General features: G+C 40.2%; 1 protein-coding gene across 1 annotated transcript; it reads right to left on the bottom strand.

Annotated features, from left to right (window-relative positions):
* Window positions 1-18,648: 18,648 nt before the first annotated feature.
* Window positions 18,649-26,062, bottom strand: LOC104414265 (receptor-like kinase TMK4). Its single transcript, XM_010025319.3, is given in 10 exon segments — window positions 18,649-19,630; window positions 20,076-21,587; window positions 21,590-22,367; window positions 22,489-22,565; window positions 22,568-22,760; window positions 23,318-23,425; window positions 23,546-23,777; window positions 23,995-24,222; window positions 25,148-25,343; window positions 25,911-26,062. Coding segments are annotated over 10 exon segments (3,960 nt in total). The 5' UTR covers window positions 26,032-26,062; the 3' UTR covers window positions 18,649-19,115.
* Window positions 26,063-26,439: the final 377 nt, after the last annotated feature.

Raw genomic sequence — 26,439 nt, 5'->3', positions numbered from 1 at the left:
TTTGTTCAAAAATTGTTTCCCAAGTAAATACTTTTTTTTTCTATTTATGTTCCCATAAACAATTTTTAAATAGAAATGTTACCAAACGCACGATCTTCTCTACCTTTCATTATTGGTGTATTAAATCCATCAGCAAATGGCTCAATCCATCAATAGAAGAAATTATTCATATTATGGGTCCCATTCCTCACCTTTCTCTCTCTCCACCAAGTCTGTACTTCACCTGCCCCTCACCCCTATTTTGTTTTTATTTATTTATTTATTTCCTTCTCCAAATAATGGCAGACCAGCGGTCCTTTTTTTTTTTTTCTTTTTTAAGTTCTAGATTTTGTTCTACATGCACTCAAAGTGTGTGATCAACAAAACTGACTCTATGAGCCACAAGAAAAAAGAAAGGCTTCATTTTGCAGTCTTGCCGTTTGTGTTGCTAAAGTTGAGTCCCCCGCTAAAATTGTTACTGACCACCTTGAACACTATGGAAAGCCTGTCACTAATGGAAGAAGCAGCTTCAAAAAATCCAATGGAAACTCACCGAGAGAGGACAACAAGAAAAAGAACGATCTTTATGTTAGTTATATGCACTAAAGCAACCATGTAATAGTTATATGTTAAGAATTTTAGTTGTGTTGTTAAATTAATGGCAAATACGTATTCATTCATTTCTCCAGTTATCTATATGAATGATTTCATAAGATTAGTTGTGATTGGACTTATTCTTAAGACATTAAGAATCTATGTGAAGGGTTCACAGTTAGACCGAATTTTTAAACCATTCACGGTCAATGGATCATTAAGTGGATATTAATGATCATATTGAGACCAGTGTGTTCTTAACTTCACAGTTAAATATTGGATGTTTAAGATAATGACGAGTCATGAGTCATTGGATATTATGATATTCGAGTTAGAATACAGGTGCTTGTAGCAAGTTCACTTAACGTGGCATATATAAAATGATTGGCAATATGAAAGCTTTTAGCAAGGTCAATGACTAATCGTTCATGCTCTGGTTTTGTGTAAATAATATTTAGACCCGAGGCACAGTGTTAACTTGTGTGTTAAACCGTTATGGCACTTACGCATATTGGCAGCCCATTGATCTGTCTCTGTACCCGATGGTCATAATCCATTCACATACGAAGTTACACGTGTGTGCAACATGGAATTTGTCTCCTTATTACATGCATGGTTCGGTAATGATGTCTTGTGCGATCTAATTGTGACACTGCAATTAAAAATTCTCAAGCAGGGTTATAACCAAGAATGAATTGTTTATGTCTCATATAAAATGCAAGTCAATTAGGTTTGTACATATGATTGAATTTGTGACTTGACAAATATTCTATGGTTTTTGTTCTATCGAGACATAGTAAGACAGTTGGATTGAATTACATTGTAACTAGAGCTGACAGGTTCATTATGTTCTTAAAGCATTTACACTGTTTGGGTAGCCATGACATATCACTAGATGTCAATCATGGCTTGTAGGACTTAGAGATTGATCGGGAAAATCAATTCTCTTGAGAGTACTAATGTGTTAGTACAAGTCTTACTGTCAAGTCAATGATGAACCTAGGGATGTCACACACTATAACCAATTCACTCAATCAAACATAGCTCACTCACAAGAGCTATTCTTTTGTTCACCCAACTTTTGGAGGAAGTAGTCAATAACTTATTTGAAAAGTTATAGACTAGCTTCTAGAGGAAGTGGTCAATAACTTATTTGAGAAGTTATAGACCAACTTCTGGAAGAAGTAGATTCTGGAAAAAGTAGTCAATAACTTCTTTGAGAGGTTAAAGACTAGCTTCTAGAGGAAGTTAAACGTTGACTTCATTAAGACATTATAAATAGAGCAGAGAGAGGGTGAGTGGGTTAAGTTAAGAAAAAGAGAGAAAGAGAGAGAACTACATGGTTAGCAAACGGTTGCTAAACACGTGTAGAGGATTGTCTCCACAAGATTGCTAGCACAATTACAATGGTGATTACCTGTGAACTCTTTTTTCGTTTGAGGTGCATTGGTGGTGTGTTTGAACTAGAAGCCCGACGCTTGTGAAGCTCGAATTGAACAACATTTTTTAATCAAGTTGTTTAAAGTGCACTTCGAGAGGTAATTCGTATAAACCCTTTTGATATTCTGATTTTTAATTAAAACGCACGAACAACGCCTTTGGAGATACGTGTATAGTAAAAAAATTTCTTTATTTCCACTGCATTTATATTTATTTAGCCTGTACACGTTCCGTAAAATCCCAACACTTTACCACTTGGGGAGAGATGATGTCTCATTGCAAAGTGAGCAATAGGTACATGAAACAGTTCGTGTAGGCAAGATAGGCATTCTCAATCTCGCACTCTAAATGTTAGAATAGTATAAAATTGATTGTTGATGATTTGACCAAGTTGGTTGTTAGTTCTAGATTTGGTTGTTAGTATTCTTCAATGAATGTCTTGATTTATGGTGGGTGATAGAAGAAGACTGAAAGTGAATCAGTGAAGACAAAAGTGCTCCAAGCATTTAATGAAAATGAGCTACTGAGGCAAGAAGACAAAGAATGCCAACGAACGTCATTGAAGAGTTCTTCATTGATCGATACATTTGTCTTCACATTCATTTATTGTATTAACTTTGTTTGTGTTTTTGTTAGTTTTGTGGACTTTTTGTTCATTAATATTTGCTAGGAGTGCTTGAAGACTTCATGGCTCATTTTAGTGGGTCAATGTTCGTCATCATCATTAAATGTATTGGAGGTGTTTTGCCATTATATAAGAACGTGAGCATGGGTGTTGTAAATCGAAGTCATTAGAAAGCATTTTAAGAACAATTTCTCCCTCCAATTTTATGCCCTTGTTAAAAAATTTAAAGTTATAATTAGTCTTTTGATTCTAACATTTTGTATCAAAGCTAGAAATGACATCCACCAATTCCATTCAATTATAACTTACAAAGTTGAACAAAAGGAATTTCAATAATTGGCCCATCTAAATGAGGGTTCTCTTCAAATCGCAAGATTTGTGGAATCTAGTGGAAAAATGGCAACAACAAAATGGCCATACTAAGGCATTTGAGGCTTTAAGAAAGGAGGAGAGAGATTTGTTGCTGGAGTCCTACAAAAAATATCAAAAAGCATTGTATGCCATCTTTAATGCCATGGAGGAAATGACATTTGAAAAATTATCAAGTGCAAGGACCACAAAAGAAGCATGGAATATTTTGTAAAAATCCTACAAAGACAATGACTGCATTCATCGGGTGCAGCTTTGAACACTTCGAGATAATTTTGAATCTTTACATATGTATGACTCTAAATCAATCTCGACATATTATGATCAAGTGTAAACCATCTTAACCAGTTGAGAGTTAATGGTGAAGAACTCCAAGATATACAAGTCCTAGAAAAAAATCTTGAGGTTTTTCACCAAAAGATTTGACTACTTTATCGTAGCGATCAAGGAAGGGTGAGACACCCTAATGTTGGAGCAGTTGATGGTATTATTGTACTCGCATGAGCAAATTTAAAGTGCATTGATTCAAACCCCAAGCAAGCATTGCAGTGTCTGGTCGCTATTAAGGCAGTAGAGGTTGCGAAGGAGGTTGAGGTAGTGGTAGAAATTCAATTTCACTAAAAAGTATAAAACACGCGACAAACCAAAAATCAAGTGTTTTAAGTGCAATAAATTCAAACATTACAATCGGAATGTGTGGAAATGTACGAGCATGCGAAATACGCACATGCCATTGGTACTGAGGAATATATGGTGTTGGCATGTGAGAAAAATGACTCGAGCACCGTAGACATCAATATCAAGTACCTGATGTTGACATCTAATTTTGTTAATCTAGTATGGCGTTTTTCCTTATAAAAATGTCAAAATAACATAAACAAAAAAAAAAGAAAAAGAAAAAGAAAAGAAGCGATTAGGTATATCAGCAAAGAATGAGAATTATTATAAGATATATTAGAGAAATGCTAGTCTTAAAAGTTATAAAAAATAAGAGAGGAAGAGCCCGGCCTCTTTACCCATTTTCACGCAAAACCCAGCCTTTTTCTTTTTCACTTTTCTCGGCCCAGCCCTATTGGGCCGAAGGGTGTGATCGGGCCCGCTCTTCATCGTCTTCACTGCCCGGAGAACCATTCGCCAGCGCGTATCTCCGGCCTTTCCGGAAAAGCTCTGCTCCGCCCCCATTTTTCCGTGAAAAGAGACTCCCGAAGCGCTTAACGCTTTCGTTAAGGACTTTCATCGCCGACAGCCATCGTCACAAATGAGACAATCTCCATGTCTCCGACGAGGTCGACAATTTTTCGCGGCCGTGAACTTCGATTTCGAAGTTGCTCCATCGGAGCCCTGTTCTTCTCTGCCTCGGGGCCGAGAAACCTCGAAGTTTCGCTTCTTCCTTCGACGTTTCCGGTCCCTCGTGGGGCTGGTCTTCACGGGCCACGCTCTCCATGATCTATATTCGCGATCGATATCGCTCCCTTGTAAGGTAAGAAGCACAGGACTTACTCCCAGCCATTCTGAGGGGTGTTGGTTTGAAAATCTAATTGGATCCCGGCTGATGTGATGATCCAAGTTCCCGTTAGCATTAATCGTCATAGTAGGGATTGAATCGCTACTTTGAACTTGTGTGTGAACCGCATGACCAAACCGCGCACCATGTGTTTGACGAAATGCCGGAACCCTGTTTACATAAATTTCTCTGCGATTTTGGATTAATTTGAGTGGGTTTCAGTTCGTCTCGTGTCGTGGCAGATGTTTCTCATTAGCTTTTGAGCTCAATTTCTGCTATATTCTGTTGTCACCGAATGACAGATGAACCCATCTTCTTGTTTCTTTTCCTGGTGTTTGATTCTGTGGATTTCTCTCATGGTGATTACTGGTGAGAAAATGACTGGAGTGGACGTCATGCTTGTCAATTCTTCGCGGGTGCTCGAGTGTATATCCCTTTGGTGGCTTCCCTTCACCTTTTCAGTTCAAATTTGTCTCAGTCAGTCCTTGTCTTAATAGTGTCCGATGAATGGTAGAAGCGATTTTGGTGAGGGACAGTGGAGTATCAAATGCCTGCGATTGTGGTGCTCCGGTGATGGATGGTGGCCGACCGCCGCTCCCTAGAGGTTGAGGGTGGATAGTGGATGAATAAGAAGTGCTTAGTCTTGTATTTTCAGTGAAATTTATGGAGTTTTGAAGTGTTTATCTCGCTGGGTTTTGCTTAGGATGGGTGAATTTTTATTTTTTTTTTGTTCATACTAAGGATTTTTTTAGATTCGTGGAGTGACATAGGTGCAGGCGTTCGTTAGAAGTGAAAATGGGAGTATGGTAAAAATAAAAGAGCCAATGTTTATCCGTGGCCCAGACCCACAAGACTAGCGTTTTGTTTGTATTTTGACTGGGCTTAAGGGCTCAGCCCGAGTCCCTATTTTCAAAATAATTATAATAATAACAACAGCGACACTAAAATAAAGAAAAAAAATGAAAAGATTGAAAACTTGGTTAGGAAAGGAAGACTTAATAAATGGCATAAGTTTGGCTAAAGATTTTCAAATGAACTTTTTTGCCTTCAAAGACCGTTTGCACAACTATTTTGAATGAGCTTTCACTGTCAGTATTCTCAATGCTAGTAGCTAGTAGCTTTGGGTTTGAAACTCATTTTTTCCTTCTAAAGTACCCTTAATAATTTTTCAAAATTCCAATTTCATCCTTTATTATTTTTTTTAAATTAAAAATCAAACCCTCCGCAGACTAGTAGAGGGCCGACGAGCTAGATCTAGCATTGCGGCCGTAGCCCTTTGCCACCCAACAAAGGGTTTGGTCATTTTTTTTAAATAAATAAATAAATCTATATAATATATCCAAAGCCCATTGCAATTTTTTTTTTTTTTTGCCAAACACACATTCAATTCAAAGTCAATTTTTAAAGAGGTTTTAATCAAACATAATTTGCATTTTCTCAAATATTTGCTTTACAACTAAAGTTCATTTGCAAAGTCAATCAAGTGCACCCTATGATGTTAGATTTTAGTGTGCTAGAATTAGGTTACTTTTATTTAGATAAGTACTTACATGATTTTGATAAAAATTGGGAATGCCCCTTCTTGGGTTTGATTGCTTGATTCCCAGGTCAATTGGCCTAATAGCAAGTTTAATTGAGTTTGCATGTGTTTGATTGGATGAATATTAGGTCTAATTACGATTGTCAATGCATGTATTGGTGGGTAGGTTAGCGGGTTTGATTAGCTTTAATTAGTGATTAGTGAGTTAGTCTTCCGTCTTGTGAATGCAAGTGGGGCCTAATTATCACTAATCTTAATTAATGAACCCTTAGTTTGATCAGGAGGTGGCTAAGCTCATTGGATTGTGTAGTTGAAACCAATTTCCCGAATCAGATTGCTTGATTGGTGAAGTCGCTGATTGTTTGTTTTGCTTGGATGCAGCGTTGGATTGAACGAGTGAATGATGAAAATCGACCCACAAGGAGGTGGCGGTCGAAGGTGATACCCAAGGTGGTGGCGGTTGGATGGAACCAATGGTGTTAGACCCATGTCCAATCCGGTCTTGAATTTTGTAATAGTTTAGTTTGGTATAGTCTGAAGTAGGCTATTTAACATTTATGATTCTATTAGAGTGGACTTTGTAAATAAGATCAATTAGGCTTAACCACACTCATTTGTTAACTAATTAGGGTAGTCTAGCCTAGGCTGTGTCTTACTAATTCATTAAATTTAGGCTCGCCTTAGTTTCAAATAGCAAGTTTCTAAGGATTTTTATTGAGAAGCTTATAACGAAGCCATGTAGCATTCTTTGCCAACGTTACTTTGGGTTTTCTTTTCTCGCACTTAGAGGATTACTTTCAAGTACTTGGATGTTTATTTACAACACTGCATTTCAATAACTTGATTGTTTACTTTTCGCATTTCTATTCAATAAATTTTGTTAATTTCCCTTCTAGATTATGCAAGGTCTAGACTTTGATGAAAATAACCCCACAAAAAGAAAAAAAAAATTGCATGAACACTTAGCGACATCAATTGTGTGTGACTACTTAGATTAAACAACCAACTAGTTAGTTACCAAAAGAATGCTAAAAGAGACATTATCGTAATCAAGTCTTCGCATCTAGAATATCTAAGTCTCTTCTAGCTGATTCTAAAAGGCTAGTAGTGACTTCTAGTAAATTATTAGGCTGAGAAAGAACTTAAAATGAAAACCCTGTGTCACGTGAAGGACACATACCTATTAGAGCATGGTTTTCGAAAGTGCCCATATGAGCATACATTGTATATTAAGTCAAATACTAACATTGACATAATAACTGTGTACCTTTATGTTGATGACTTGATATTTACAATGAGTTGTGAAAAGATGTTTGTTGAATTCAAAGAGGTTATAACTAGCCAATTCCAAATCACAAATTTAGATTGATGTCCTATTTTCTTGGCCTTGAAGTAAAGCATGCAAATGATGGCATATTTATTTCAATACAAAAATATGCCGATGACATTTTAAAGAGATTGAAATTGGAAATGCTTAAGCGAATTCAGACTCAATGAAATAGATCAATTGGTGCTGGAGAAAGAAGGAACCGAGGAACTTGTAAATCTCACTTATTTCAAAAGCATTATTTGCATATTGAGATATTCGGCTTCTACGAGGCCAGATATAACCTGTGGAGTGAGAATAATTAGCAGGGTCATGGAAAGGCTAGACCAATCAAATTTGCATGCAACAAAAAAAAAAAAAAATTACGATATGCCAATGGAACTTGTGACCATGAAATTTTATAATATTATACTAACAGTTTAAGTGGGGTACACAGCTAGTGATTGGGTGGGTGATATTGAGACTTGAAAGAGTACTTCTGAATAGGTTTTTTTTTTTTCCCTTGATCATGAGTAATTATTTAGTCCGCAAAAAATATAAATTATTGCACTCAACAGCTAAAATAGAGTACACGACATTAGCTTCGGTGGCATGTCAAGAGGTATGGCTTCATAGGATGTTGCGTGAATTGAAACATGTACAAAAGATCTTACCAAAATAATGTGTGACAATAAGTCAACTATTGCATTAGCCAAGAATTCAGTTTTTTGTGACGGAAGCAAGTGCATCAATATCAAGTATCATTATATTTGAGTTCGAGTAAAAAATGGTGAGATTGAGTTTAATTTTTACAAATTAGAAGATCAGATTACAAATATTTTGACAAAACTATGAAAGGCCGAATTGTTCGAAAAATTAAAGACGATACTCGATGTTGTTAAATTTAAAAATCAATTTTAGGGAGACTATTAGAATAGAATAAAATTGATCATTGAAGATTGGTGCGCGTTGGTTGTTGGGTTCTAGATTTGGCTGTTAGTATACTTCAAATAATGCCTTGATTTATGGTGGGTGTTAAAGGAACAATGAAAGCAAATAAACGAAGCATTCATGATAGGCGCTTAAAGGAGATTGAAGACAAAAAAAAAAGCTACAAGCATTTAATAAAGGAGGGCTATTTGAGCATGAGACAAGAATGCCAACAAAGGTCATTGAAGAGTTCTCCACGGATTGCTATACCTCGACATTTAGTGTATTGACTTTATGTGTTTTTGTTGGCTTTGTGGACTTTTTGTTGCTTCATTTAATGTTTGCTAACAGGAATGCTCGAAGACTTCATGGCTTTTGGGTCGTTTAAGTGTGTGGAATGTTTGATCATTAAATCATTAAATGTATTGTAGATGTTCTGCTATTATATAAGGACATGAGAGTGAGTGTTGTAAATTGAAGACATTAGACAGCATTCTGAAAATGATCTCTCCCTTCAATTTTTGCCCTTTCCAATTTTTTCTAAGTTATCATTATTCTTTTGGTTCCAACATCATATACGTTCGTGAATGTCCGTGCATTACACAACATCAGCCCTCCTCCAGTTTGCCCACTAGTAAGGATGCCTTCCACCTCCACCGCTGGCGCTACCTCTGTTGGATGCAATTTGCACAATCCCAAGATCTCCATAATTAGAACAAGAACATATATAATTGAGTAGAAAAATTAATGCACATGTTTTAGGATTCGTCGTTCTTGAAGCGGAAGCGGAAATACAATGTTCAACTCGCAAGTCATTCTCCTCTATTACCCTCCGTATCATTGGCTCAATGAAGCGACTCCTCTCACATTTAGCGTTAGGTAAACGCTCTTTATGTGAGGATACATATAAAAATTAAGATTAGATGAGAGACTTGAGCACTATTTATAGAGTTTCTAGCCAAGCCCCTTTATTACGAACCAGGCTCAACTCAGTCCACACTAGCCTGTCCCATATTAGACTAATTAAGAAACATTCTACCTCACTTAGACCAATCTTGTTTTACAGTAACCGTAAAAACAATAAATTATAATATCAATTAATGTAATTCACATTAGGAAAACTCTTATATTCTCCCACTTTGACTATATTAATTGAAATCGTACTGTATGTGCATACATTGGTCCAGAGATAATTCTTAATAGTCAATTCTATTCCATAAAGTCTTAAACATCGAATCATGGCGATAATTGCATGTATACACACAACATTCTATGGTCACGAATGTTCTCAACTTTATTGATATGGAGTCAATATGGTAATGTGTCAAATGGATAACATCTCTCATAGAGAGATTCAATTTATCAATCACAATTCTCTTACCTTAAGCATCACAAAAAACTTGTGGCATTAGAGAATGACTTTATGGTTCCAATGAATCCACGTATGTCTTGTTCTTACGGTTAACATTTCTTTATGTATTATAAGATATATGCACAAAGCTAATAACCGGATGCCCCTAGCTTTGACTCAAGGTTTTGGCAATACCTTAAGACTTTTAACAATATATAATTCAACATAATAGCAATCCATTCAATTGAATGCAATCATATATATATATATATATCAAAGTGTTACTAAATTGTAACAAAAATAGATGTAAACTTTATTTAAGAAAAATAAAACACAGCTCCCACTAAATAACAGCATCCCAAGATTCTCCTAGGCCCATACTAATGACATGTTGATCAAATACACATGGGCATAGGCCTTTAGTTAGTGGATCTGCAACCATATCATCTGAAGGAATATAATCTACTACGACGGCACCATTCTGTTCCGATTCCTTTATAATAAAAAAGTTGACCTCCATGTATTTAGACCTCTTGAGGCTTCTGTTGCTATTAATAAACAACATTACAGAGTTATTGTCACAATATAACTATATGAGTCTATCCACAAAATCAATAACTGATAACTCCTTAATGAGGTTCCGGAACCAAATAGCTTGAGTAGCAGTTGAAAAACATGCTACAAACTCTGCTTGCATGGTAGAAGAAGATATGGATTTCTATTTTTCGCTCTTCCATGATACTGCATCTTCTGCCAACATAAATATTTATCATATTATTGACTTCTTATCATCTTGACAACCAGCAAAATTTGCATATGAATACCCTACTAGTTGCAAGTCTGAAACATATTTATAAATTATCATATAATCTCTTGTTCTCTTGGCAGCAACCCAATGATTGCATCCTAGATTTGACTGATATCTGCCTAGAAGCCATGTTGCAAAAGTAATATCTAGTCTAGTGTAAACTTGAACATACATAATACTTCCAAGCATACTAACATAAGGTACATCCTTCATTTGAGCTTTCTCAAAATCTGAATTAAGGCATTGTGAAAGACTCAATTTACCACCCTTAACAAAATGAGTAATTCCTAGTTTGCAATCTTGCATATTGAATCTTTCTCAAATGCGATCAATATATGTCCTCTGAGATAAACCCAATGAACGGTAAGAGCGATCCTTATGGATCTCAATACCAATAACAAAAGACACCTCACCAAGGTCTTTCATGTCAAAATTTTTCGATAACATCCGTTTTATCTCATGCAATAAACCAATGTCACTACTAGCAAGTAAGATATCATCTACATAAAGTATGAGAAAAATATATTTCCTCCCATTGACCTTGGTGTATATACACTAATCTATTTTGTTCTTGATAAATCTGAATGAAGTGACAACACTATGAAACTTGAAATACCACTATCTAGAAGCTTGCTTAAGGTCATAAATAGACTTTTTCAATCTACAAACAAGCTTACTTGAGTCATCTGCTACAAAACCTTCAGGCTGCACCATACAAACCTCCTCATTAAGGTCTCCATTTAGAAAAGCAATCTTAACATTTATCTAGTGTAACTCCATATCAAAATGAACTACTAATGCCAATATCACTCTTAAGGAATCTTTAGAAGATACTGGAGAAAATGTTGCTTCATAATCTATTCATTTTCTTTGAGTGAAACCCTTAGCTACTAGGCTGGCTTTAAACTTTTCGATCTTTCTTTTGGAATCCCTTTTAGTCTTAAATACCCATTTGCAGCCAATATGTTTATAACCTTCAGGCAATTCAACAAGCTCCAAAACACCATTGTATTTCATAGATTGCATCTCATCTTTCATCGCATCTAGCCACAAATCTGATTGAGGACATGAGATGACATCCGTATAAGTTACCGAATCAACAACACAATTAATATCATAATTATGCTCTCATAGGTAGACAACATAGTCTGGTGGTATAGTTGAATGTCTTTCCCTGATTTTCTAAGTGGAGCTACTTCAACCTCATTCTGAATTTGAGGGGCTTGAGAAATTTTATTAGGAACTGTCTCAACAATAGGACCCTGGGCCACAACAGGCTCAGTTTGTGCCGCAAGAGGCTCCATAATTGTCTGCATAGGATGAGATAGGGATCCTATAATCCCCACCATACTATCATCTTCAATAGATTGTGAGCAGTTATCTTTTTCAACTACATCAAATTTCAGAAATTTTGCAATATGAGATTTTACAATTCTTGTATCTCCATTAGGGTTATAAAATCGATACCCCTTTGAATGATATGGGTAAGACACGAAGTAATACCGAGTAATTTTGGAATCCAGCTTACTCAATGTTAGATTATATAACTTCATTTCTGCTGGACATCCCCAAACTTTAAGATGATTCAAGCTAGGTTTACGTCCAGTCCACAACTCAAAAGAAGTCGATGGAACCACTTTAGTAGGAACACGATTTAGAATATAAATAGTTGTTTTCAAAGCTTCACCCCACAGAAAATTAAGTAAATTGGTCCTACTAATCATACTTCTCATCATGTCCATAAGAGTACGATTGCGCCTTTCAGCTATACCATTTTGTTAAGGACTTTTGGGCATAGTAAACTGACCTACTATCCCAGAATCCTCTAGGTATCTAACAAACGACCTTTTAAGTTGTCTAGCATCACCATGCCTACCAAAATACTCACTACCATGATCAGATCTGACAATCTTTATAACTTTTCCCAACTATTTCTCCACTTCAGTCCAAAAAATCTTGAATTTGTCAAGATACTCGGACTTTTCTTTAATAAAGTATAAGTATCCATATCGGGAATAGTCGTCAATAAATGTGATGAAATAAAAATTTCTGCACAATGTAGCCATATATGGTCTACTAATATCAGTGTGAATAACCTCTAACAAGTCTGAACTTTGTATGGCAGATTTCTTCTTTATCTTAGTCATCTTATCTCTGCAACAGTCTACGCAAGTCTCTTGATCACCTTTAAGAGTAAGCAATATGTCAGCTTTTATAAGCCTTTCTACTCTTTCTTTAAAGATGTGACAAAGACGTTTATGCCACAATGCATAAGATTGTTCCTTAGGTAGAGGTCTTTTGGAAACAACTTTTTCAGCTGAATAAGCAACGTACATGTCGTTGAGAGATAAACTCAATCGATATAATCTATCAGATAAATTGCAACACCGAATCTTATTTGAATCATAAAACATGGAAATAATATTACTCTTTATTTCAAAAGAGTATCCACCCATATCAAAACAAGACACATAAACTAAATTCCGCCTAAAAAAAGATACGTAAAAAGTGTTTTTCAACACCATCCTAAAACCATAATCTAAAATCAAAATAACATCTCCCATGAACTCGATGTCAACTCCAACGCTATTTCTAACAGTGAGCTTTGATTCATCCTGATTTTGCATCCTTCGGTTTATGAACCCCTGTATGGTAAATGCAACATAATTAGTTAAACCACTATTTAGCCACCACGAATTGGTCGAGACTTTAGATAGATTTGATTCATAAACAAATGCCAAAGAATTATTACCTTTAGGCTCACTCTTAGTTCTCTTAGACAACCAAGCCTTATACTTGTTGCAACGTTTCTTTACATGTTCTCCCTCGCTACAAAAGTAGCAAAGAACAACATCATTCTTGGTGAATGCTTTCTTAGGACCAAAACTGTTGAAAGGTCTAGCACCTTCAGAATTGCCTTTATTATTAGAAGGTCCAACAACTTTAGAATTTCCTTTATGAGTATAATTTATCACCTTCTTACCCTTATTACTGCCAGAATTAGAAGCATAAAGGGCAATGTGCCCTTTATATTTCTTCAATTTTTCTTCCTCTGCCACCAGCCTTGCAATTAGGTTATTAACTGACCAGGTTTCATCTTAAGAACTATAATTAGTCTTAATAATCTCGAAATCATGAGGAAGATTATTTAGAACTTGATGCACAATGCAAGCAGTGGGAATAACAACATTAAGAGCCTTAAGCTTTGTTTGCAAATCTACCATTCTCATAACATAATCTCTAACTCCACTAGAACCATCATACTTCATAGTAAATAGTGTTTGCAGGTGTGTTCCTATCTCAGCATTAGGCGAGACACGGTTCCTAGCCATCAAGGCTTCCATCATTTGCCTAGCAGTGTAGTTTGCAGGCAAATCACTTTTCAAGTGTTCCTGAATGGAACGCTTCATCGATAGTAATCAAATTTTATTACTCTTTTCCCAGGCAGTAAAATGAGCTTTCTGAGCTTCTGTACTCTCGGCAGTAAGATTTGTTAGCCGATCAACAGTAAGAGTTATATGAACATCTACCATCTCCATAGCAAACAGAAAATCTTATCTACATTTCTTAAAGTTTGAACCAGTAAGAACCTCAATAGTAACAGAGTTACCGTTTACATAAAAGGTGACTGAAAGACAAGCATGTGAGCATTGTGTAACTTGACGTACAAGTACACATCCAGAGAGTTACATACAAAATCACATAATCATCTTTGACCAGAATACATGACATGCAATTATACACTTCCCACATGATAGCGGTTATGAAAATATATTCAAATCTTCGTGAATTCATCACATTTGGGCATATGAACCATTAGGATCAGTCACTATTCCATCACATCATCATGTATCCCTCCATGAACTAATACACAATCACTTCCTTCGGGAGTATGACTATGTATTAGACCATGAGACATCACAATTAATATACGAGATCGAAATTTCTTAAACTCAATTAAGCGTGCCACTTTAGCGGTCACAACTCAATTAAATCTTTGAAACTCTCTCATACCAAGGACATAATCTTTACATCTCACATACACAATATACATGTGATTTTAACTTTAATGATATGGACATCATATCACTAAAATCGCATGCTATGCTAATTACACTGCCTTATTCATTAATAAAATACAATAAATTTTAATTTTTATTAATGAATCACACATTTATAATGTTTATGTGATAACATACTAGTAACCCAACACATGTATTTTCAAAAACACAGAAAATACAATAAAAATACGCAAAAATACACTGAAAATACATGTATTTATGGATTTGTATGTATTTTAACATCTATAAAATTATCAAACATGTGAAATAAATACACCACAACATAGAGGATGAACATACGAGTCCATCGTCGCCGGACACGCGCCAATCTGAGCTTCCACACACTCGCACGCGTTGCCTGAGTGTAGGGTGCGTGGAGCTCATGTGCTGGCGTTAATGGCCAGTTCAACTGGTTCTCAGCTCGACCGTCTGGTCCAGCTGCCCGATCCAACTGGTTGACCAGTCCGATCAATAGTTAACTAGGTCGGGGTCAGTCAACGGGTCGGGTCGGGTCCTCGGGTCGGGTTGGCTGCGAATCGGGTTGGGTCGGGTCCAGGTCGCCGACGTCATCGTGACGTCAGCACCCGCGTGCTTCGCACGTGCGAGCCGCACCCTACGTGTGGGAGCGTGTGCGTGTGGGAGCGTGTGAGGGCGCGTGACCACGTGGGGGGTGCATGCTCGACGCCCAGGTGGCGCGTGGCCGCATGTGGGGGCGCGTGGGGCCTCCCCCGACGATGCGCAGCCCATGGTGTTGCTCGTCTCACCGAGCCCAGTCCGAATATATAATTTAATTCTATTTTTATCGAACAAAAAATCTCGAAAATCTCAAATTATGGCAAAATCCTTTGCGTTCAAGTTCTAGGGTTATGAAGGTTATGATACCACATGTTGAATGCAATTTGCGCAATCCCAAGATCTCCATAACTAGAATATGAACATGCATAATTAAGTAGAAAGATTAACGCACCTGTTTTGAGATCCATCGCTCTTGAAGCGGAAGCAGAAGTGGAAATACAATGTTCCACGCGCAAGTTCTCCTCTATTGCCCTCCGTATCACTAGCTCAATGAAGCGCCCCCCATCACGTTTAGCATTAGGTAAATGCTCATTAGGTGAGGATACATGTGAGAATTATGATTAGAGGAGAGACTTTAATACTATTTATAGAGTTTTCAGCCAACCCCCTTCATTACAAACCAGGTTCAACTCGGCCCATACTAGCCAGTCCCATATTAGACTAACTAAGAAACCTTCTATCTCACCTTAGACCAACCATGTTTTATGGTAATCGTAAAGACAGTAACTTACAATATCAATTAATGTAGTCAACATTAGAAAAACTCTTATAGCCTCTAGTCATCATCGTTGCTGCCCTCTCTGCCACAGTGGATCCTACCCCTCATAGTCCTGGTTTCAACACCAAGACTTCCTCCTATGTGATTACCTCTCTGGCCTTGCCGCCTCCTCCTCCTTCGTCACTCGAGAATTTACCTTCTCTTTTTATATGTATATATGGTGTCATGAACACTACAACAAAACAAATAATGTAAGACGGTGTTTCTTACAATCGGAGTCTAATTCTCAGCTTGGAAGTCACCAACAGAGTCACGGCTAGAGAATGCCCAATTACAAAGCATTTTCATTCGCACTACATCCTCTTGGATTTGAGTACCCCAAGCAAACTGCCATAAGGATTCTGGTTGAACAGGAGTAGGGTGTAGGCTATGAAATGGAAGCAGTGAGGTTTCGCGAGTAGGGGCAGAGGTGCACAAGATCAGCAAAGAGAGGGGGAGAGGAGGAGAGAAATGTGAGGAGCTGATGAAAGACGGATGGTGGGGAGTGAGACTCGCAATTTGAGTAATTTCGTCCATTTCATCCTCTAGGGGCTGATGAAGCCATTTTGAAGGTTAGTTTAGCATGGGCGTTTCCTCATGTATCCCGTTACGCGAAACGAGATACAATTTTTGAACAGAAACAGTTTTTTCTATTTCTATTTCTCGAAATAATTTTTGAACAGAAACATAAATAAATGCACCCAAAGTCGCTTCCACGATTCAAGGTGAGCTTTTGGATCATCTAGACCGTAACTTCCTTGCCAACCAATAAACAAAGGAGCGATGCTTAGAAGGTCTCCATAACATGTGAACCCTGCAAAGTCAAATAAAGGCCCACCTTTGATGCATGCTAAACACATAAACTCTCTGCTCAAGCTCTTTCCAGCTATCATGTGTTGATATGACTCGTACCCTTAGCCCCACCAAATCCCAATTTTAAAATAATGTTGGGAAAATACTCCACTCTCCTCTCTCTCTTCTCCAGCTCTCAATCGCCGTAAGTAAACCTTTATCTAAAGATTTCCGACTTTTGAGAACACGCATGATAAAATTTCTACTTATCCGTTTTTCTGTTCGCCGAAATAGGTTTGGAATGTAAACCGCTTCGTAACATAATTGATTTTTTTATTTCTTAACAAATTTTTGTTTTAAAATAAATTCAAAGAAGAAGTTATAAGCTAAAATTTTTAACTTCTTAATTTTTAAAATAAAAATTTTGAAATAAAAATTGAGAAATCAATTTGTCATGTGCATCTTGAAAATCCAAAACAACCATCTGGCTAGAAAATACAAACGTCCAAAACAGCTTTACACATCTTCCTCGCAAGTTGCAAAATCCAATGAACGGCATATAGTTGTCAGGAATCGAATCGAAAAATTCGATGAATTCGATTTTTCGTTCTATTTTTAGTAAAAATTAATATTTTATTTATTGATTAGGTTAAAATCGAATCCAATCACGAACCGATAAAATCAATCCATTTTTGGTTTTTATTCTCTCGACTGCCGTCTTCTCTGGCTCGATTTCGCGCGCCTTCCTCCATGGTGGCCCAGCTCGAGAGCCCCCAGCCCCCGCCCCAGCAACAGCAGCCGCCGCCGCAGCAGCAGCGGCAGCGCGAGCGGGACGGTGATTGTTCGCCTTTGATGATCGCGTGGGAAGACGAAGTCGCTGATGTGCGCCCTCGGCCTCATCTCCCGCAACCTCCCCCTGCCCCCTGCCCCCGACCTGCTGAACGCTGTCTCCTCCATCTGCGACGACGCGGCGGCGGGCGGCGGGCGGCGGCGACGGGGATGGGGATGAGGAGGACGGCGCGGGTGGCGGATCCGAGGAGATTTCGGTGGCGGTCGAGAAGGGTCCGGTGAGGGTTTTTTTCTCACCGCTGAAAAGCGGTTCGCGATCGCCGATGGGGATTCTGCGGCGTTTCTCTTTTGGTTTCGGGGTTTTTGAAGAGATCGCGCGATCTCTCTCTGTCGCTCTCTCGTTCGCTCTCTGCACGCCTCTGATTTGAGCGCACAGAGAGAGGAAATCTGGTCGCTTCAGCTGAAAAGTGGCGACTCATTAACGGCGCTCGGTCCCTCTTCATTCGTCTGCATCTGGGTCTTTCTGTCCTGGGAATTTCTCCCTTTTTTTTTTGCAGGATTTTGACCGACCTCTGCGGCGGGGGTGTTCGTCGGACCATGACTTCACCGGTTACTCCGCAAGCAAACTAGCTCTCCCTTCTCAAGCTGCTCTCTCACTCGCCCTCTGTGCGCCTCTGATTTGAGGGAATTGCCAGAGAAAATCTGGTCGCCATCATCAACGTTCAGTCCCTCTTTGTTCCTCCGCTTCTGGGTCTTCTTCTGTCCTTGAAATTTCCTTTCCTTTTTTTTTTTTGGCAGAATTTCGACGTACCTCTGCGGCTGGGGCGTTCGCTGGACCATGGCTTCACCGGGCGAGGAGGAGTGGTCGCTGGATCTTCGCCAGGAATACCTTCGGAAGATGAATTCTCGACAAAACGTAAGCCAGTGGTTTTCTTGTGTCATTTACAGATACTTTTTAGAGTCCTTTTTTTTTTTTTTTGGTAATGAATGTTCTACAGACAAGGGTTGTGGATTTCGGCGACCGGGCCGGGGGATTTTTGTGAAGTTTAAAAAAAAAAAAAAAACAAAAAAAAAACCAAAAATCAAAACCCAAAAACCGAAAAAATCGAACCAAATCAAACTGAAATTTCGGTTCAGTTCGTATTCGGTTCGGGTCTTATTTGATTCAGTTCGGAAGTTTTTTCTAAAATCGAATCGAATCGAACCGTTGATACCCCTAGAATAGTATGCTCTATGACACTCTGAGGAATGATATCGACACAAGGTGATGCACGGAGCGAAGAACTGGTGCAGCAATTATTCATGTTTTGTGACAAGAGCAAGAAACATTGAGTGTGGGAAGACAATTTCAGGCAAATTTAATATCGCTTTCTCTGATAAGCATCCTCAAGTCAATCATTTCCTCAAGGAATCCAAGAATGAAAAAACAGGAGATCATATACAAAAAGGGCGGGAAGGGGAGAAGTGGCGAATTTGTATCGACTCAGGATTGGAAGGAAAACATACACTTATCGAAGCAAAATTGCATTGTACCAATCATGACCACTAGCTCATACAGCCAGCTGCAGTGTCTATTTTCAACAGCCTTGAAGCGACTTTTCATGAGAGTATCTTGATCTCTCTATCCACTGGCAACCCGCTTCATCAAATACTTTACATGGCCAACCAGACCAAATTCTTTCCCATTACTTTCCTCACCGGCAATCAGTTGAACTGAACGAGTCTGGAAACGTCGAAGGTTTCAGCGGAATGCTAGACTGCGTATTGGAGAAGGACATAGAGTTGAACACGGAGGAAGTGCCTTCGTCAGCTTGCCATCTTTGCAAGGCTTGAGGAAGGTTCATGTGGAGGTTGATACCAGAGCTTTCTTCTTCATCATGGCTAGTTGGTTTCCATTGCTCCACGGCGGGACCCAAAATATTGACCGCATGGTCCATGTCCGGTCTCTGGAACGGTTCCCGAGCAGTGCAATGACCAGCCAGCTCGGCAACTTTGATTATGCTCTCTAAGGTTTCTTCATCGGGGTCAAGAGTCTGGTCGATAGCTTTCCGGATGTTTTCCTTGTTAATTAGAACTCTACGGAACCAAGCGACCAATTGCACCCTCTCAACCGACACGGTGTTGTCTAATGCTTTTCTACCAGTAATGATCTCCATCAAGACAACACCAAATGCATAAACATCGACCTTTGTAGTTACCTTTCCAGTGGCTGCACAAACAGAATAAAACCCAATTCATATACAAAGTTCAATGCAATTTCATCAAAAAGGAAAAAGAAAAGCCTACGCTCAAATTTCATGTTAAGAAGATACAAGCACACGACAAATGGGTAACATAATGAAGTCACCCTTAGTTTCCAATCAACAATTTGTAGTCAGGTGATTTCACTATCACCCTAGAGTAGATCAGAGCAATTGCATTGACTTAGATATTTTAACAGCAATCACGCTCTTATGACAATTTGAGTTAATTAATGCAGGCTGATCAATCTTACCATTATAAGGCTCAATCTGAACAAAACATCCAGCTACAATGAGGTGAAAACATAGATATAAAGTCCACTAGTTCGTCTGCAGGACTCCTATCCATTATTACTACTGAAAGATATCACCCTTATGTAATCTCGATGAAAGAAACAATAGAGATCAACTTACCTACATATTCAGGAGCTAAATACCCAAAAGTTCCAGCCAACTGTGTCTCCACAGAGTGCTTCCCATCAGGAACATGCTTAACCAAACCAAAGTCAGCAACTTTGGCTCTCATGTCATCTCCCAGCAGTATGTTTTCTGGCTTCAAATCCCTATGGGTAAATTTTTGCTGGGCTAAACTGTGCAGGTATTCCACTCCTCTAGCAACATCCAAAGCAATGGTCATCCTTTGCTTCCAAGTCAGAGGTGCATATCCCTTCTCTTGCCCCTCAAACAAATGTTGCGCAAGAGTCCCCTGTGGCATATATTCATACACTAAAAGCCTCTCATGACCTTTGATACAATACCCTAAAAGCATGACTAAATGCCTATGCCTCACTTTTGTAAGTACTGCAATCTCAGCTTTGAATCCCTTCATTCTCAAAATCTCAGTTTGGATTCCCTTCATTCTCTTGGTGTCCTTTGCCTCAGGATTCATTCTTTTAACAGCAATTTTGGTGCCATCGGGCAACTCCCCTTTGTAAACAACACCAAAACCACCACTTCCTAATTTGTTCTCTTCACTAAAATTATTAGTCGCTTGTCTAAGGTCTTTAATTGGAATTTTAACATTTCCTTGATTAAAAACAGGAAAATCACTATGGTCCCCCCTGTTTTGGCCATGCAATTCACTTGAAACCCCACCATAACCATTCATACCATTTCCGGCCCCGTTGTTAGCTACTTCCATCCCTATTCCCGGATTGTCTACCCTATTAACGTTCCTGTGTCTTGGGATGATGTAATGGTATTTGTAAAAGCCAACCACCACCACCCCAATAAAAATAAGGATGCCTATGATGACGACAGCAAAAATTACACCAGCTGAACGTGAAGAACCATTTGACCTTCCAGGTGAGCCACCATCAATCGAACCTCCTCCGCCACCAATTAACGGATTACCAGTAGTAGTCAATTTCATTGAGGCTGGGAAAACAGGTATCAACCCACTGAGATTATTGTTCGACACATCAAGAACCTGAAGCTGAGTCAGCGTAGTCAAGCTGTCCGGAATAGAGCCAGTAAGATTATTATCGTTCAACAGCAACGTGTCGAGCAAGGTGAGATCTGCAAAAGCGGGCGAGATGGTCCCACTAAATCCCCGCTTTGAGAAGGTAACAGCAGTCACCTTCTTCCCCTGGCAAGAAATGGCACTCCAGCTGCCGTGGCAAGCATCATTCCCAGTCCAAGAATCCGCCAGCGTGATCGGATACCCCAACACACTGGCCACCTGGAGCAACTTAGTAACCTGCGGGTCGCAAGGGCCCGGCGCACTGTTGCAAAAGCTATTGGTACCCCCATAGGTAATGTCAATTCCACTTCTATTACTAGGGACGGGACCCTGCAACTTATTATTATCCAAGGACACATTCTTCAAGCTGGGGAGTGCCAACAGCGAGGCGGGCACAACCCCAGTGAACTGGTTGTCCCTAAGCTGGAGATCAAACAAATTAGTGCATTGCGAGAGATCGGGATTGGACCTGTGAACTGGTTGTTCTCAAGCCAGACCAGGCGCAGTTGGGTCATCCCGGCCAACACGCTGATGCCACCGGAAAGCCCCATCGCCTGGTTGTTGAGGCAGAGGATCTTGATCCCCGAAGTGCCGAAGGAGGAGGGGAGGGGCCCGGTGAGGTTGTTATAGGAGATCCTCAGATTCACCAGGCTAGGGAGGGAACCAAGGAAGTCCGGGATTGGGCCGACGATGTTGGCATTGGTGGCGTAGAGGGTGACGAGGGACGTCGAGGCGTTGAGCTCCAGCGGGATCTGCCAGGGGGCGAGGCAGAGATTGTTGCTGAGGTTGAGGGTCTGGAGGCTGGTGAGGCCCTGGAAGGCACCGGAGGTGATGGAGGTGAAGTTGTTGTTGTTGAGGTAGAGGGTCTGGAGGGAGGCAACGCCGGCAAAGGAAGGGATGGCGCCGGAGAGGAGGTTATTGTGGAGGGAGATGGTTTGGAGATGGGAGAGGAATGAAAGATCTGAGGGGAGGGCGCCAGAGAGGGATGAGGAAGGGAGGTTTATGCCGGTGACCCGGCTGGAGGAGTCGCAGCTGACGCCTTTCCAGTTACAGCAGGCCTGGCTCGAGGACCAGCCTGACGGCTTGAGGGCGACGAGGATCTTGGACATGACGGTGCAGTCCTTGGCAGAGGCGCCACCTCCGCTGAGTAGAAGCAGGAGCTGGAGGAGGAGGGCCAGAGAGCGGAGGCTCCCTGTGGCCATTGTCACTGGCGTTGCTGTGGGTCCTCCTCTGAGTTTATTCGCCTGAAGCAATGCATGAAGTGGTCAAAGAAGTATTCTTGCAATTATCCAGCAAGATTTAGAAATCTGTACCGTAATCAGCTTTTACCATTGTTTGTTCTTGCATAAATTGAAACAGACATACCTTTATCTCAGGAAGGTCAACTTGCCATGCCGTACCATCTTCTTTCTCTGCCACAATGCCGCCTCCCTCCTGAATCAATCCCCGACCCATCCTTGGCCTACGAGCACGGGATGTTCATGGTCTTCAATGTTATACTGCCTCACGTCCCCATGAAGCCACTTCACAAAGTACAAATAACGATCATCTAGCGATATCAAGAAATCTGTTACGAGTCCAGGCATTACGGGAAGGATCCAGTTTTGGACCTTCAGAGGTTCAACTGATATAGCCACCTGCATAAACCAGTGAGAAAAAGACATTACTGGGCTGCAAATATCATATTAGTGGCAATCTGCAGGGTGATAAAAGCCTGTATTCAATTAGAAAAGGAAGTATGGAGACATGGAAAAAAAGGCATCGAAAAGGGGAGAGATGACGAGACAAAAATTACATACAACTAGATCTCTGATTTTAGTAAGAGGACAGGTAAGAATTTTGTTGTGCTTCCCAAAGTTGGTGAAATTGCATCAATTCATAGGTTTTTGTCAGTATATAACAAGAGTAATATATCCCTTATAATTTCATTTTTGCACAAAGAAAAAATACATTCGTCATGGTCCTGTTGTAACATTTCTAAATGAATCAAAAACAGCACTGATCTGCACAGAGATGCTTACATCAGTTGAACCTTGACTTCATTTTTTCAGACATTCTGGCAGTCTCTCAGAAAGAGTTCCAATACATATATTCTCTAAATTTCAAGAACTTGCCATGTCACTTGACACCACTACTAAAGGTTCGATTCCAGCAATTGTCAAGAGTGAAATACCAGGAAGTTATAGTTGAATACCTCATGGCTCCACGAGCCGTCCTGGGTCTTGAAGAAGCGCACCATATTGCTGCTCAATGCACACCCAACATATCCCATGTCCTTGGAAGGATCATGCAGGAATCTTATCTACAAAAAGTCAGCAAGGCATTGTTCTGAGAATTTTGAGCTTGCAGTGGCTTAACAAGAACCAACACGTGAACCAACCTAAACAGAACTGAACCTAAAGCTGCTAAGTTTTTTATCTACCTCGAGCGGTATGAGGCCAGTGTCGCCCAGGTCCAGTGTTTGCTTGAGTTCACCATCAGGCCAGCTGTACACATGGAGATGCCTCCCGTATGGACCGTCCAACACATGCTGAGGGTTAAAACCTTTGGTGAAAGCTGAAGGAGCCCCCCATGATGAGCTGATCATCATCTTGTGCCAGGGTTGGTACCAGAAATCATAACCGAAGAGGGGACTGTGCCCAGGTTTCTCCCACCTTATGTAGAAAAATCAGCAGCAATTGAAACTCAGAGCCGCATATAGATGACATTTAGGGTAAAAATATTGACAAGATACAAAGGAGGAAATAGAAGGAAAAAACTTGAACAATGCCAGATGCGACTAGTTGAATAAATTGGCACCGCCAATTGTTTAGCATGTATCCAAATGAAAACGGATGAAAAGATTTGGGTACGTTATTCAACAGTTATAACCTTCCTTTCACGTTGAATTCTGAATCCAGGAGCAGAAAGCCATTTCCCTTGGCTTTTCCATCTTTGTCACCGAGGCACGAGACCATGATCTCACCAGATGTGAGGCAATGGGAAGTGTGCGGATAAGCAAGTCCAGTCTTCTCAATAATGTCTTTTGGATCAACAACCTTATGCAGAGCTGGAGCTCGAGGATTGGTTTTTGTGTCGATCACATATATCCAGCCGGATCTGAAAGATGCAATGTACTTTGTAAGCAATGTATATGAAAAAGCAGTTTTGGCTGCTGATTTGGTAAAAAGAAAGAGAAGCTAAAGAAAAGTAATTGCCAAACCAGAGCAGGTGAAGTTGCTATTTTATCCATCAAATACTCTCAAGGGGCATCTTTCATCAAACATGAGCAACTGTAATGGATTGATACCCTTAAGAGTAGAGCATAGAAGTGGCAGGAGATCTCAAAACAAACTTATATATAATTGATCACGAGAAGATTTTATGAAGTCCAGAATGCTAACTTCCTGTACATTGTGCCTGAATGTTCTCATGGAAGTTCACTAAACCAGAGGTCAAGTGTCTTTTAAAATGAGAGATTAAGAAGTTCAGCTGTTAGACATGTGCATTCCTTTTGATTCGACTTCAGGTAGGAAATGCAATAAAATTGATCAAATGAGATCTCACAGCAGGATGCAGCAATACGTGACTATGACTAATGAAGATGAAAGACAACGATGAAGACGGGTACTGCAGTCCAAAATCAAGAGTCCAGATGAATTACAAAGAAAGAGAAAAGAAACGTTTATGTGAAGACAAAGTACTAGGTATGATACCGGTATAATAAAATGGCATACTAGTAGCTGATTTGGTAGATAGCACACCAGCATTTAGAAAAATTAACATTGCCAAAAGACTGTCACATCGCTTAGTAAGCCAATCAATATTCAAAATCACAGGCATTCATATACCAAATGATATTCTGGCAGAGCAATACATAAACTGCAAAGGTTGTCCTTCTCAGGTAATGATGCACTCAAAACAAAGGAACTGCGTCAGTTCATCATAGTACCCCGTTCTCTCCTTAACAAGACGCGTTTTTTTTTCCCCGGACTTTGGAAAACAAATTGTAGAAATAGAAGGACCATGAGAACAGGCTTCTCACATCAAAGATAACAGGATCAGGAAATGCCTGTCAGCCGACGGATCCCCATGGCAAGAGCTGCACGCGTTCCATCCGGAGTGATGGAGCTCGTCGCCCAGGTAGGGCACGGGGAGCCTGTGGATGACCTTCGAGTAGCTGGGCGAGTCCAGATCCACGTCCACCGTGGCGTGGTAGTCGGGCTTCTCTATTCCAGTTCCTGACCCAAGAACGAAAATTTCACAATCTCTTTTCGAATTTTGGAGACACCAAGCACTAGCACCAGCCAGACATCAGACATAAGTACATACAACATATTTGGTGAGCAAAGTAGACGCCGAAATTAGCATCGTGTTCACCCAAAAATGGCATCTTTCAATCTAAGGACAGCCAATCGATTCCTCATAAAGAACCCATTTCAGCCATCGAGCGAAAACCAAGCTCTTCCTAGAAAGACCTCACCACATGTTCAAAACCAGCATAAGAACTACGTATCGAGAACTGCATGACACAGATCATCCGTATCACAGGACATTCCAGGAGCCATATGGACGCGGTTCCTTTATTGTTGCTGGGTTAATCAGCGACTGTGTCGAGTAACACAACAGAGCACCGCACCAAGTTGCCAAGACGGAAATCTTAAAAAAGACAGAACGGACCCAACTCCCGGTTAGAAGAAGAAAAAGGAGGCGAAATAATGGCGAAGACGAGAGTACAAATGCACGGAGGTGGGTCGAGAAGAACGATCGATCGGGGGGAGGCGACGGAGCGAAAGCAAAGTACACACCGGAGTAGACGCAAGTGACGTAGAGGATTTTCTCTCTGGGGCCGGACATGGCATCCAGCGGGGACGCGTGCCCCGGCCCCTTCGCGCAGCACGCATTCCCGTTGCTCGCCTCGGTCGCCATCTCCCTCTATCTCTCTGCCTCCCTCGTGCACGAACTCTCTCGCTCTCTCGCTCTCTCCACAAGCAGCTTTATATCTGACAGGTTGGCTGGGACAGAGAGAAGTCACTGGCCTTCAGTTTGTCGCGACACGCGCTCGCGCTTTCGGACGTGCTTCCCCTCGATCCTGGGACCCGACTGAGGCGGCGGAGACACTAATAATTATGTCCAGACGAGAGCAACCGGGGGACGTCGATTGGTCTTATTTTTTTCTCGTGGAAATCTTGGCCGGACGCGCAGGGTGGGGCCCAAGCGGGTTTACATGTGGCGAGTCGGGATACACGAAAGGAAAAAGACTATCTCTAATAAACTTATAAGGTGAAGCAATTAGGTGAAAAAAGACAACATAAATATAAAGAGGATGAGAAACCC

This window comes from Eucalyptus grandis, chromosome 5 (assembly GCF_016545825.1).
Source record: "Eucalyptus grandis isolate ANBG69807.140 chromosome 5, ASM1654582v1, whole genome shotgun sequence".
In the NCBI taxonomy this organism is placed as follows: domain Eukaryota; kingdom Viridiplantae; phylum Streptophyta; class Magnoliopsida; order Myrtales; family Myrtaceae; genus Eucalyptus; species Eucalyptus grandis.
Note: the sequence above shows the minus strand (reverse complement) of the source record. Positions and strands in the feature narration are given on the sequence as shown.